The 14989-nt window shown below is 47.0% G+C and overlaps 1 protein-coding gene across 1 annotated transcript; it reads right to left on the minus strand.

Annotated features, from left to right (window-relative positions):
• Nucleotides 1-7217: 7217 nt before the first annotated feature.
• On the minus strand, nucleotides 7218-12501 carry Fabp6 (fatty acid binding protein 6). The gene is made up of 4 exons (XM_021214009.1): nucleotides 12390-12501; nucleotides 9542-9717; nucleotides 8614-8703; nucleotides 7218-7343 (listed from the first exon to the last, which is right to left on the minus strand). The coding sequence occupies exons 1-4, from the start codon at nucleotides 12454-12456 to the stop codon at nucleotides 7290-7292; spliced, it is 387 nt and encodes a 128-aa protein (XP_021069668.1). The 5' UTR covers nucleotides 12457-12501; the 3' UTR covers nucleotides 7218-7289.
• Between the last annotated feature and the right edge of the window lie 2488 nt (nucleotides 12502-14989).

Consider the following 14989-nt stretch of genomic DNA (forward strand, 5'->3'; position numbering starts at 1 on the left):
GTGCTGGGATTAAAGGCGTGTGCCACCACGCCCGGATCTAAGACCCCTTTCAGGGGCTGAGGATGTAGCTCAGTGGCTGGGTTGCAGAGCACTTGGCTACCGTGCACAGAGGTCCGGTTGTAGTTCCCAGTACCACAGAAAGGGGAAAGGGCAAAGAGAGAAAGAAGAAAGGGAAAGCAATAGGCAGAGAAGATGGCTAAGTGGAAGTGGGTGTAGTGCTTGCCTTATAAGGGTGAAAACCTGAGGGCACAGCTTTGTGTGCCAGATACAGTGTTGTACGTCTGTAATGCCAGCACTTGTGCAGAAGGACGGGAGTTGGACACAAGGGTCTTCAGATGCTCTAGCCTGGCATATGCAGCAGCAAATAAGAAGAGACCTAGTCTCAAGCAAGGACCAATGCCAAAGGTTGCCCTCTGATCCCCTACACATGCCACGGCATGGGTACACTTGCAGAAACAGATATCACACACAAATTTTTTTTTTTTTAAAAGATGGAAACAGCCATCCGTGGTGGTCTGTGCCTGCCATTCTATCACTCAGTGGGTTAAGGCAGGAGGTGAGTCTGAATCTGGGTTATGAATCTGAGGGGAGTCTGAGCTACTTTGTGGGACCCTAGTTCAAAACTACAATGTGTGTGGTAGAACTATGGACCTCAGTCTCCACTGTGGTGGTGAATGTCACAGTCTGCTCTCTCGGCCCCTCTGCTCTGCCTGCAGGAAAACTATTATGCGAACTGCTGTCATGTGCGGTTAAGGGGTGTTCATCCAGCACAGATGCCTTGCCAGATGATACTCTAAGGCATGAGGATTAAGACCAGACTGAGGGTGTCATTCGGGAGCCACGTCTTGGTAGAGAGCTGGAACAGCCCTCACACTCACTGTACACAAGACCCACTGAGGCAAGGCGTTCTGGATTGAGGGGACTCAGATAAAATAAATTGAGTGTACGAAGAGTAATGAATTCTCTTCGGAGACATCCTTTCCTGTGGCTTTATTTCCCCATCTGTTACCATGGAGACCATGGAACTTTTGGCCTGGTATGAGCTCTAGGCAAAGCTGAGCCACACAGTCACAGCCCTAGCTTTCAAGCAGAAAAAGCAACTGATTTCTTCCAAACATGGATACTCTGTTTCGACTTTGTTGCCACACTAGATCATGACTAGAAAAGGTTAAAAAGCAGAGATGGCGTCATGCACACCACAATCTATAAAACAGTCTGGAATCTGAGTTGAGATATTTCAGTAGTATTTATTAGAAATGTTGGCATGCCTGCGTGTAGTATAAAGGCCACAGAGACGTATTCCAAGGCAACATGGGTGTCTTAGTTAGGTTTTTACTTAGTTATTGCTGTGAACAGTCCACATGACCATGGCAAGTCTTATAAAGGACAACATTTAATTGGGGCTGGCTTACAGGTGCAGAGGTTCTGTCCATTATCAAGGCAAGGAGTATGGCAGCATCCAGGCAGGCCTGGTGCAGGCAGAGCTGAGAGTTCTACATCTTCATCTGAAGGCTGCCAGAAGAATACTGACTTCCAGGTAACTAGGGTGAGGGTCTTAAGCCCACACCCACAGTGACACACCTACTCCAACAAGGCCACAGCGTCTAATAGTGGCACCCCCTGGGTCGAACACATACAAGCCATCACAGTGGGCAAAGGCTGTTAGAAACCTCAGATTTGCAGTCTACTTCATTTTGAATTTGTGGTGGATTATCCCTTCAGAAACCTCTTTTTTTGTTTGTTTGTTTTTTATTTTGTTTGTTTTTTGAGACAGGGTTTCTCTGTGTAGCCCTGGCTGTGCTGGAACTTACTCTGTAGACCAGGCTGGCCTCGAACTCAGAAATCCACCTGCCTCTGCCTCCCGAGTGCTGGGATTAAAGGCGTGGCCACCACACCCAGCCAACAACCTCTTACTGTTGCCTTTTTTTAAAAAATCTGAGAGGTGAGCCCTCCTTTCAGTACAACTGGTGACGGTGGCAGGGGTCACAGCAACTGGTGCTAGCTGAGCATGTACTCTGCTCCAGGCCCTGGTTAGTATTCCTCTTACCCATCCTAGGAACCCCAAAAGAAGGAGCTGCTGCAGGGCCTGGTGACACATGCCTTCAATCCCAGCACTTAGGAGACAGGCAGGTGGCCACTGTGAGTGCAGGGCCAATCAAGGTTCTATAGTGAGACCCTGTCTTAAAAAATAAATAATAATAACAATAACAGGAAGATTCGCAGGAGTGGAACTAGAAAGAGGCACAGCTAAACCCTGTGGCCTGAACCTATGTACCCGTGGCTAAGAAAGAGAAGGCTTTGCTAGCCCCACCTAACGCCGCGACAGGGTGGGTCAAATGAGGCTCCGCATCGCCTAGGGATGCTCCCCCGTGACTTAGAAGCTAGTGGCAGAGGCACTCCTGAGCCTTTGGTGACACTGCCTTGAAGGTGGTGCTATGACAATGGTTGAGCTGCTGGAGGTAGCAACTCTATTAGGGTAAAGCTCACCTGTAGCCCCACTTACAGCTGGACCAAGAGGCTTAGAGGAGGGACGGACTCAGGAAAGGTGGCACAGCTACTGGGGGACAAAAGAGGGTCTTGACCCCTGGCAGTGTGGAAGAAGGGCTTGAACTCCAATATAGATCTTAACCACTTACCTGCTTGCAGGCCAGCAAGGTGACACTTTGCCCTTGGTCCCTCACTCCATATACCTGCAGAACTGTGGTCCTCATCAGGGGATGGAGCTCAGCGCCAGATATGTTCAGGCTTGCCTTGATTCCTGCTCTGTGACCTTAGGCAGAGCTCTAACCCTCTCTGAACCTTTTATCTGTGAAATGTATTTTAGTCAAGAGCTGAGGTTGTTTGATTACATATTTCCTGGGTCCAGGAGACTTACAATAAGACTGCCTCCCTCTCTGTCAGCTCTCTTAATTTTGGTGTGTGTATGTGTGTGTGTGTGTGTGTGTGTGTGTGTGTGTGTGCTATTTGTGTAGGGAGTATGTACTTGTTAGTGTGGCTGTGTACAGTTGTGTATGCTTAAGCATATGGAAGCCAGAGTTCAAGATAGTAGGTATCTTTGCTTTAGTTTGTGTATTTTATTATTTAAAAAACTTGGAAATAAATAAAATAATGCACACCATTTTTTTTTATATATAATTGAATGCCAATTCTAACTATGTAAGTTCATCAAGCTGTATAGTCATTGGATCTGGTTAATTGCCTTTATTTTTGAGATAGAGTCTCCGGAACCTGAGGTCACTGGCTCATCTAAGTTAGCATAGCCACTGAGTTTCAGGGATCCACCTATCTCTACCCACCTAGCATCCTGGTTACTGGCATATGCCACCATCCCTGGCTTCTAGGGTTCTGTGGGGATTCGAACTCGGGTCCTCATGCTTTCAGCATAACCACTTTACCATCTGTGCCATGTCAGAAACCCTTGAGTTTATCTTTGAATCAATTACAGGGATGAACTCTTCCCTACCCTTCTTCTCTCTGTCTCCTGCCCTCTGTCCCTCTGTCCCTCTGTCCCTCTGTCCCTCTGTCCCTACTCCCTCCTTTCTTGGCTTCTTCCTTGGCTCTCTCTCCTTCCTCCCTTCCTGTCTCTCTCTCTCTCTCTCTCTCTCTCTCTCTCTCTCTCTCTCTCTCTCTCTCTGTCTCTCTCACAATTTTCAGCCTAATTATGGTTAACTCTGTCACTTCATGGCTTGCTATCCAGGCCCACTCCGAGTAATTATTCAGTCTGGAGGGGAAACAACCTTGCTGTTCCTTTAATTTAACGCTTACCTAACTCACTTAATTAGCAATAAGTTTTGGCAAAATGATGGAATTCACGGGGTTCCGGCTGTGACTGGCTGGGTGGGAGACTGCAACGCTGTTCTTGAAAAGATGGGCAGAAAGTCTTGATAGAGCAAGGAAAGATGCAGGGGATGCTGCCAGTGAGTTCACTGGCAGAGCCTTTGTCCCAAGCCAAGGAAGCTTTGTAAGCAAAAGATTACATGAGGGAGAAGCACCTGAAGGACCACTCGGTAGGTACCTGTGCTGCAAGCCAGATGCTACACGGGGGCTGGGTAAACTTTTCTTTTGAGACGGGGTCTTGTTTTGTATTCTTGGCTGGCCTGATGCTTGCTTTGTAGGCCAGGCTAGCCTCAAACCCACAGAGATCTGCCTACTTCTACTTCTCAGTGCTGGGACTAAAGGCAAGTGCCAAATGTCCAACTAAACTTGATTTCCTATGTCTTCAGTGCAGTATTTGCATATCCAAGATGATCTTGGTGCACCTGCCCTTTTCAGTGTTGGAGGTTGGACCCAGGGCCTCGTACGGATTGGGCAAATTCTCTGCCTCTGAGCTCCATCCTCAGTCCTCTCTGGACTTTCTGTTTTTAGATAGGGTCATACTAAGTTGTCCAGGCTAGCCTGGAACTCATTCCAGCCCCAGCCGACTTCAGACTCGCTTACTAGTCTATATCAGCGGTTCCCAATCTGTGGGCTGTGACTACTTTGGGGGTCAAATGGCAGATATCCTGCATATCAGATATTTCTGGCATACAATTCATTAACACTAGCAAAAGTAGTTATAAAGTAGCAACAAAATAATGTTGTGGTTAAGGGTCACATAACAGGAGGAACTGTATTAAAGGGTTGCAGCATTAGGAAGGTTGGGAAGCACCGTATAGTCCTTGTACTTAACAATCCTCCTGCCTCAGCTCCTTCAGTAGCTGGGATGACATGAATGTGCCACAAGGCCTAGCTGATAATTCATGTAGGAACACATCCTCTTCCAAGAAGGAGTGCTCTACTGCATTGCCTTAGGAGCAGACATTCCAGTGGGTGCTGACGTGGCCCTATCCTCCTCACAAACAAAGGCAGTGGCTCTGGGCTGGGAACAGATAACAGAATCCTACCAGCAAGTCAACATCACTCACCTTTGACCTGTTAACAGTTTTTTTGTTTTGTTTTGTTTTTGTTTTTGTTTTTGTTTTTTTCCGAGACAGGGTTTCTCTGTGTAGCCCTGGCTGTCCTGGAACTCACTTTGTAGACCAGGCTGGCCTTAAACTCAGAAATCTGCCTGCCTCTGCCTCCCGAGTGCTGGGATTAAAGGCGTGTGCCACCACGCCCGGCCAGTTTTTATTTTTGACAATGGCGAATGAGCTTGAGTTTCCATATAGAAAAGAGACCTTGAGTCACCATCACAATAAAAATAAATGATACTTCATTTAAAAAACAAAACAACCATTGGATGAAAAGAAGGCAAGCGACTACCCAGATGTGGCAGCCGCTCGCTCCAGAGGAAGAAGGTTGAAACAGGCCCCCTGTAGCGAGGTGACCATAGGCTGCCTGCTCTGCTCCATGCCTGGACAGACTCAGATTCCGGCCAGTAGACAGCTGCCAAACTCAAACACTACTACTTCAGAGTATTTCTCAAGCCACGGCTCCAGTCCCCACCCCTGAGTGAGCAGCCTCCTGACCTCGCCTCCCAGTGTAAGGGTCCACAATTTATTGAAGAATGATACCCCGGGCTCAAATAGTATGTCCAAAAGCAAGAGCGTTTAATTCTGCAGCATGCAGACACCAGCATGCAGACACCAGCATGCTGGGGTCTTCCATTTACCAAGATGGAGACGCCAAAGTAAGCTCACAGACCCGATTTAAAGCACATTAAAGGAATTCTAGAACCATTGCTGGTGGGCTGGAAACTGTGGCTGGGGGAACCCTGGAAACCATTGCTGACTATGCCTTTGCCCCAGACCAGGTGACAGGGCAGCTTCTGATTGGCTGTCCAAGGGGATTTTCCAGTAACTGACTAGTCTGGACTTGTCCAGTTCTGGGAAACAGACATTTAGGCCTAGTCTCCCGACCTGCCCGTTTGAAGCCTGTCATGAAGTCAGTTTGTCTCTCAGCCCTCTCACCAGCCTTCCTCTCAGACACCAGGTTCCAGTCCAGGACATCTGGGGAAGTCCCTCCTGCTGGGTCTATGAACCTCTGCTGTATGATAAACTACCATTTCCTTCCAGCCTCCATCGGTCCTCACGGCTCCCTTTTCACCAGTGGATACGCTGGGGCTGAGACAGCCAAGCTGAAATGGCTTCCACAGGTAAGCGCTGAAGAGTCCGTGGCTGCCCTATCCCAGAGCCTCGCAGGCAGGGTCCTTCCTAATGGTGGAACCACCACCGCCACCATCCCGCCAAGAGTTAGGATAGGCTTGTCCTGTGTTGAAAATTCTGTCACCCTTCTCAGACAAGTGCATCTGTTAATAGAATTCCCTCAGAGGGGAAACATAAGCAATGATTACACCTTCTAAGGTCCCAACAGCGAACCAAGACTCCATTCTGCCAAAGTTCACTGCAGGGAACCAGTGAGTTTATTAGGCTCCCTTACTGAGCATAGGTAACTGGTTATAGGGGTGTGGGTACTCCTCCCTCCACAGGCTGCGCCTAGATAGCCTTACCCAGCAGAGGGTTTCAGAATAGCCACATAGCCGAGGCTCCCTCCTCTAGTCTTCCAGGACCTGCATCCTCTGGCCCCTCCCTGAAGTTATATGCAATTAAGGCCCCATTACAGGCAACAAGTGGCAGAGCCAGGCTGAGTCCTAAGGGTCCTGTGACCTTCCCTACACCTTCCACGAGGGAATAACCCTTTTGCACGTGAGCACAGTTAAACTCCCCAAGATTGCCGTTGTTTGGCTTAGAGGATATTGGTGCCTTGCACAACAGTGTCCTCTCATATGCCTGTGTGTATCCGTGTGTATCTGGCAGCCACAGGACGATATGGGGGTCCTGTCTTTCTTCCTTGAACCAGGATACCTCACTGAACCTGGAGGTAGGCTGGAGGCCATGAAGTCCTAGAGATTCTCCAGTTGCGACTCCTGACAGAGCTGGGGTTACAGGGATAGGCACAGCCACACCTGGCTTTTTACTCAGGTGCTAAGGGTTTGAACTCAAGTCTTCATGCTTTCGGAACACTCTTACCCTATCAGCCGTTCCTTTAGCTCCGAACCAGTCAGTGGCAGATGGAACAAGATGTCCGCAGAAGTGTGCCACGGCACTCCACCTGTGGCTACTCCCAAGGACACAGCACTGCACCCCACTTTTAACATCCACACCTCCCTCTGCCTTGGTAGAACCCTCAGGCATCCCAGGGCCAACATTTGGCCTGCTCAGGGATCCTTGAATGTTTTCCTGCTCCCATTCAGGCAGGGGCTGCCAGAAGACTCCCGGAAAGGGAAACAAAGAAACTCTGGAGCTAGCTGTGGTGATCCATGGAACACTTTTATTGGTGGGTCATAGCCCCTCCGAGCCCAGCCTGATGGCTCAAGCCAGCCTCTTGCTTATGCGCTCGTAGGTCACATCCCCGATGGTGGAGATCTGAAAGCAGAAACCAGATCAGAGGGAGTCAGCGTGCTTCCCCAGACAGCCGCTGACAGGGGTACGGGTGTAGGAAAGCCAGCCACTATTGTCATTACTGGGTGGATGTAAGGCAGGCACACTGCTTTCTGGGACTTAGATTCCCTGTCAGTTACAAGAGTCACACTGCAGAGAAAATGTGGTAAGACGCTGAACAGGGGCAAGAGTGATGGCTACAGGCATGTTAGCCCCCATGCTATCACCGCTCCTTTTGACCACTGCGTGCCAGGCCCCTTTACACACTATTCCATCTCTAATTCCCAAGAGTCCCAGGTGGTTGTTCCCATTATACAGAGGAGTAAACTGAGGGTTGGTTCAGTGTTTGAAGATTAAGTCTTGTGGACACAAACCTGCTGCCCCACGTCTCCTGCCTTCAACTCTCCCTGCACACCTCAGGCCTGGGAATATTGCTTTGGAAATCAGGACCCACGCACTGACATTTCATTAAAAATGGGCCAGTTTTCACCCACAGCAGACGATACTAACTTTGATTCTTTTCCTATGTATGTGAGTGAAAACAGCATGCATGTGGAGGTCAGACTACAGCCGGCAGCCAGGAGTCAGTGCTCGCCTTCCATCATGTGGGTCCCGGGAATTGAACTCAGATCCTCAGGCTTGGTTGCAAGCCCCTTTACCCTTTCACCCACTTATGTTGTTTTGTTTTGTTTTGTCTTTTTTTTTGTTTTGTTTTGTTTTGTTTGTTTTTTTTCGTTTTCAGTGCTTCAACATCTCTTTGTTGGTTTTCTAATTATTATTTGATTTTGACAGTACTAAGGGTTGAACCTCATGCAGGTAGGTAGACATGCACTTTCCACTAAGACATACACACACATACCTCTCTCTCCCTCTGTGTGTGTGTGTGTGTGTGTGTGTGTGTGTGTGTGTGTGTGTGTGTATGTGTTGTGTGTGTGTGATTTGGGGGTCAGTGTCCCACTCTAGTCCAGGCTGACTTGGAATTCAAGATCCTCCTGGCTTTGCCTCCAGAGTGTTGGGATTGCAGGCGTTTGCCATCATGATTAGATGTGTTCTCATTCTGAGAAAGAAGCATGGCACTGTGACAGGACCCCACTGATCCTCTGGGAGAGGCTGAGAATGTCCTCTTTATGTCAGCTGGAATGGTCTTACCTCCACAATGTACTAGCTGTATGACGTGAGGCAAGCCGTAGGCTGTCCTTGAGCCTCACCGAGCGCCTCTTTAAAATAGAAATAGTCAGACCTTTTGCATACTCACCTCCACCAACTTGTCACCCACGACCTCCGAAGTCTGGTGATAGTTGGGGAAGTCTGCCACCACCTTGCCACCCTCCATCTTCACGGTAGCCTGAGAGAGAGACAAAGCATTGAACATGAAGCCTCTAGTCACGGCCTAACGAATCTGTTTTGGGATCGCTTAGATCGTTTGAAGACTAACACCGGTTGACCGAGTGATTGCCTGCTATGCCCAGGGTTCTTGAAAACAAGGGGATAGCGGGGGAGGTTAGCGGGGGAGGTTGTTCAGTGGGTAAAGAGTCTGGAGTTTGAGTCCACAGAACTCACTAAAAAAGGGGGGAGCTGGTCATGGCAGTGTATGACCCTAACACCACCCCCATACCACACCACCCTCACTGGGGGACATAGATGACAGATAGATGGACAAATAGAGAGATAGAGAGATGATAGAGAGATATAGATGGATAGGTAGATTAGATAGATAGATAGATAGATAGATAGATAGATAGATAGATAGATAGATATAGATAGATCTATAGATGATAGATAGATCTATAGATCGACTATTCAGTAAGTGACTGAGGTGACTTACGTTAAATGCTCAGCAAATGCTCAGCTGTTTTTTGTTTGTTTGTTTGTTTGTTTCTTGAAACAGGATTTCTGTATATCCTTGGCTGTCCCATAACTATGTAAACTAGATTGGCCCCGAACTCTGCACCCCAAGTCCTGAGATTAATGTGCACTGCCACACCCAGCGTAGCAGCCATTTGTACCTGCCTTGGTCTTGTGTTTCCTGCTAATGGCAGCCATTACCCAACAGAAACATGAAGTTACCAAGTAAGAAAGCTCATGCTGAAGGCTCAACCTGGGGAGCAGAGGGGTCATATCTGAGATAGAGAAGCTGACTTCTGGCCTGGGGAAGCAGGGAAGGGCATCCAGGGGTCTCTCACCTTGAACTTCTTGCCCCCCATGGTCTGCATTTCACATTCTTTGCCGATGGTAAACTTGTTGCTCATAATGTTGCCCCCAGAGTAAGACTGGGACCAGGTGAAGTCCTGTCCATCCTGCTGGACCTCTGTGATGATCTTGAAGTTACGTCCCCTTTCAATCACGTCTCCCGGAAGACCTGGGCCCAGGGACAAGCAGAGAGAACACATGGGGTCTACTTATAGCCCTGTGATTTGGCAAGGGAGATTCCCTCCCCAGAGGCAGGCTCCCCTGCAGGGCTGAATACAGTGACTGAGACACAGACGTCACATGCTTCAAAGCCCAGCTCTGCCAAGAGATCAGTGTTTGTGCAGAACACTGTCACACCGTGTTTGTGTTCACAAAATGGTGGCAGTAGGGTCCACCTCACAGGGCTGATGCGAGCATAAATTCAGTGTGTCGCTCACAGTTAGCCCAAACTACCTGGTACTCTTCAACCTATTTACTTATTTTTAAGACATATTTATTTATTATATGTAAGTACACTGTAGCTGTCTTCAGACATCCCAGAAGAGGGCCTTAGATCTCATTACAGATGGTTGTGACCCACCATGCTGGGATTTGAACTCAGGACCTTTGGAAGAACAGTCAGTGCTCTTAACCGCTGAGCCATCTCTCCCACCCCTTGGTGCTCTTCAATAACAGCAAATTGTCAGGACTGGGGAGATGGCTCGGCAATTAAAAGCACTTGTTACAGAGGGCCTGGGTTCAATTCCCAGCACCCACATGTCTCCTCACAATCTTCTATAACACTGGTATGGAGACATACATAGGAGAAAAGCACTCATATACATAAAAAATCCTAATTAAAAAAAATATTAAATCCTCCTACAGTAATATATCAATATTACAAAACCTTGCCAAGCCCAGGAAATTTTAGAATGAATAAAACCTTTCAGATTGAGTCTTCTAATACTTCTATTTTATTTATTTTTCTTTCTTTCTTTTTTTTTTTTTTAAAGATTTATTTATTTATTATATGTAAGTACACTGTAGCTGTCTTCAGACACTCCAGAAGAGGGCGCCAGATCTCGTTACGGATGGTTATGAACCACCATGTGGTTGCTGGGATTTGAACTCCGGACCTTCAGAAGAGCAGTCGGGTGTTCTTACCCGCTGAGCCATCTCACCAGGCCCTAATACTTCTATTTTATAAGACCTGGGGCTGGAGAGAGGGCTCAAGTGTTAAGAACACTTTCTGCTCTTACAGAGCACCAGGGTTTGGATCCCAGCAGCCACAAGGCAGTTTACAGCCATCTGTAACTCCAGTTGTAAGGAATGTAGTGCCCTCTCTGACCTCTGGGGACCCCAGGCACTTACATACATACAGGCAAACTCTAACAGACATAAAAAGATAAATAACTCTTATAACACACACATACACACACACCAAAGAAATGAAGACTCAGAAGAAAAAGTAGCCTGTCCACAAGGCCTTACAGGACAGAGGGACAGGACTCTGGCACGGCAGAAGGACAAAGGACAAATGGCACAAGAGGGTGCCCTGGGTCTCATGGAACTGGAACTATCCTTCCTTTTTTTTTTTTTTTTTTGAGACAGTCCCAAATGCCCTGAGCAGTAGATGACCTTGAACTTCTGACCTTCCTTCCACAGTCTCCTGACTGCTGGAATTATAGGCACTCACTACAGGGCCTAGCTTATGCAGCTCTGGTGATTGAACCAGGGCCTCAGGCATGCTAGGCAAACTTCCACCAGAGCTCCATCTCATCCTTGACAATTGCATGGCCTCCATGCTAGTGCACTGAAATGTTGATAAGACTATCAAATCTACTTTCCCTTTGACACTTTACAACTGACCAGTGTCAAAGGTCAACTCACAACAGACCATTGTCAAAAGGCAAGTAATAATAATGATTATAATAATAATAATAATAATAAACTGGCTTCTGTACCCGAAATAGTACAGTAAGGGAAGAAGAAAGTTTGTTGGTGAGCTATGTGGATTGTCTTGTTAAACCCAATTTCTATATTAACTCCTTGGTCAGCCTGGGCGTGGTGGCGCATGCCTTTAATCCCAGCACTTGGGAGGCAGAGGCAAGCGGATTTCTGCGTTCGAGGCCAGCCTGGTCTACAGAGTGAGTTCCAGGACATCCAGGGCTACACAGAGAAACCCTGTCTCGAAAAACCAAAAAAAAAAAAAAAAAAAAAAAAAAAAAAAAAAAAAAAGAAAAGAAAAAGAAAAAAAAGAAAAAAAACTCCTTGGTCATCTCTCCCTAGCAGGATATAGTGACATTATTCATGACAGGGTTCTGGGTGTGGTCACCAGTACTACATAAAACAAGGTATACATATGCCTGTAATCCCTCCTTCTGAGAGAGGCAAGGGGATCAAGATTTCAAAGCCATCCTCAGCTACATAGTGATTTTGAGGCCACCTTAGACTACATGAGACCCTGCTTCTAATAACAACAACAATAACAAACATTTGAACAAATAGACATCAGATCTCCACTTCACCAGTCACTACTATGTGACCTTTAAAGTTGATGAAACTTGTCTGAGACTCACACTTTCCATACATGAATTAGAGATACTTAAATTCTCTAAGTCTTCTAAAACCAAAGGATGTGTTACAGCTTTGATTATCTTTAGAGACAGAACAGAGTGTTTGCTCAGCAAAAGTGTGGGTGGATGGATGGATGGATGGATGGATGGATGGATGGATGGATGGATGTGTGGATGGTTGGATGGATGAGTTCTGTCCTACTCTACCCCAAGAGTTTGGGTTCCTACCCTAGAGCTGGTTATAAGCAGCCAGTCCCAGGGAAGGGACACAAAGAAGCTCACTCACCCAGGCGCTTCATGAACTCATCATAATTCTTCTCACTCTCGAATTCATATTTGCCACTGAAGGCCATAGTGCTGGAAGAGAGCTGGCAGCAGCGAGCAGCTGAGGAAGAAGGTTGGTCCTGAGGAGTCTGGATTCCCAGCTTATAAACACTCCCAGCTGCCAAGGCTCAACCCCAAAGTCACCCCACTTCTCAGTCCTGCCCTAACGATATTTTATGATGTGGGCAGGAGCCCCAAGGTTATTCACCTTGGGGAAAACCACCTATAATCCCACTACCAGTCTCAGCAAGGTCAAGGCCAGGACAGCCACAGAGTGTGGTCATTCACCTCTCTGCTCATCCCTTCTCTGCCCATCCCTCAGCTCTCCTCAGCCTTCATTCACCAAGCGCTGTGCACTGAACTGTATATGGCAATCCAGAAGAGCGAGGCATGAGCCTTTCCCAGGAAGCCCCCAGGCCAACCCAGACCCAAGGCACACAAGTGAAGTTTGTAAGCTAGATGTCTTCTGTGCCACTTTACACATGGGGCTCCAGTCTTTGGGGTATGGGGTGGCTCCTGGGTCACATAAAAGAAACAATGCAAAATCCCTCATCAGCGTCATCACCATTACTACTGTTAATGACAAAGTTTTGCCTAGGCACTGTGGATGACACCGATAATCCTGATACTTGGGAGGCTGAGGCAGGTTTGTCGTAATGCCAAGGAAAGAATGGGCCACAGAGCAAGATCCTATATCAGGAACAAACCAAAAGCAAGCAAAAACAAAACAAAACAAAACAAAAAACTCTCCTGTTCTGGGGTCTTCTCTCTGTGAGATCCCATCATTTCTATTCAAAGCAGAATTGACCACACTGGCTGACTCCCCAACCAAGGGCTCTCTCTCTCTCTCTCTCTCTCTCTCTCTCTCTCTGTGTGTGTGTGTGTGTGTGTGTGTGTGTATGTATGTGTCTCTGTCTTTATTTCTTTTTTTTGTTTGTTTTTTGTTTGTTTTGTTTGTTTTGTTTTTTGTTTTTTTGAGACAGGGTTTCTCCGTGTAGCCCTGGATGTCCTAGAACTCACTTTGTAGACCAGGCTGGCCTCGAACTCAGAAATCCGCCTGCCTCTGCCTCCCGAGTGCTGGGATTAAAGGCATGCACCACCACACCCGGCTTCTGTCTTTATTTCTGTTTCTCTGTCTCTGTCTCTCTCTCATGTACTTACACATGTACCATGGTGTGTGTGTGTGTGTGTGTGTGTGTGTGTGTGTGTGTGTGTGTAGCCTGGCAGCAAGTGCCTTTCTCTGCTGAGCCAGCCCCCTGACTCAGTGCATCCTGAACTGATGAAAAGTCAGCTTTGACGCACACATAGCAGTCTTTAGTCTCCAATCCTAGAATTCCTTATCCCGACCAGGAGGTTTTCCACTTTCCTTTATGCCTTGTTTGTTTGCTTGCTTTTCTCATTCAAGACAAGAGTTTCAAGTAGCCCAGACAGGCCTCAAACTCCCTACGTAGTCTAGGATGACCTGACTCTCCTGATCCTCTGCCTTACCCTCCCGACATGTGGGACTACAGGCACACACCAACACATTTGCTGTTTATACCATTTTAAATAGCTCAGTGGTAGAAAGCTTGCCCAACATGGGAATGGTCTATCTCCAGCACCACAATCAAGTAATCACATTCTGTTCTGTGTATAATTTACTTTCTATTGAGATCTTTGGGTTGTTTTCAATCCTCTTCTGTCACAAGTAAGTAATATTATTCATACCTCTGAATATATGTCAGATGATTAGTTAGGACTAACTGCTAAGGATGGATTCTTAAGCAAGAAAGGGGCCCATATAACTAGGAAGAAAAAGATTCCAAGGGAGAGGGTAGGAAAAACAACAGAGAAGCAGAGAAAGGGCAAATATTGGGGGTAAATATGAGATGAGAGTTCAGGAGAGGAGGGAAGGACCAATCAGAATGAAATACATAGGAAAGCCCCCGTTATTTTTTTTAAGATTTATTAATTTATTATATATGCAGTGTTCTGCCTGAATGTATGCCTGCATGTTAGAAGAGGGTGCCAGATCCCATTACAGATGGTTGTGAGCCACCATGTGGTTGCTGGGATTTGAACTCAGGACCTCTGGAAGAGCAGTCAGTACTCATAACCACTGAGCCATCTCTCCAGTCTGCCCCTATTGTTTGGTACAACAACTTTAAAAAGACTAAAGGGATGGATTGCTGAGCATACTAGCCCTGGATCAAACAGTCTGAGGCAGGGTGTACACTTTGTAGAGCAGGCTGGTCTTGTACTCAAAGAGACCTGCCTACCCCTGACTCCCAGGTCTGAGGTTAAAGGTGTATGCCATCACACCACACAAAAAAACAATCTCATATTTAAAATATTAATATCTAGAAGGGCATTGTGGCATATGCCTGTAATCTTAGAACGTAGAAGACTGAGGCAGGGGGGATTATCCAGAATTCCAGGACAGCTGGTGCTATAGAGTGAGACAATGTCTTAAAAAAATAATAACTGATTAATTTAAGAAATAATAAAACAGGGTCATCAGCAAGATGTCTCATAAGGTTAAGGCACTGTCTACCAAGCCTCATGGCCTGAGTTCAAGCCCCA

This window comes from Mus pahari, chromosome 14, assembly GCF_900095145.1.
Source record: "Mus pahari chromosome 14, PAHARI_EIJ_v1.1, whole genome shotgun sequence".
NCBI lineage: Eukaryota > Metazoa > Chordata > Mammalia > Rodentia > Muridae > Mus > Mus pahari.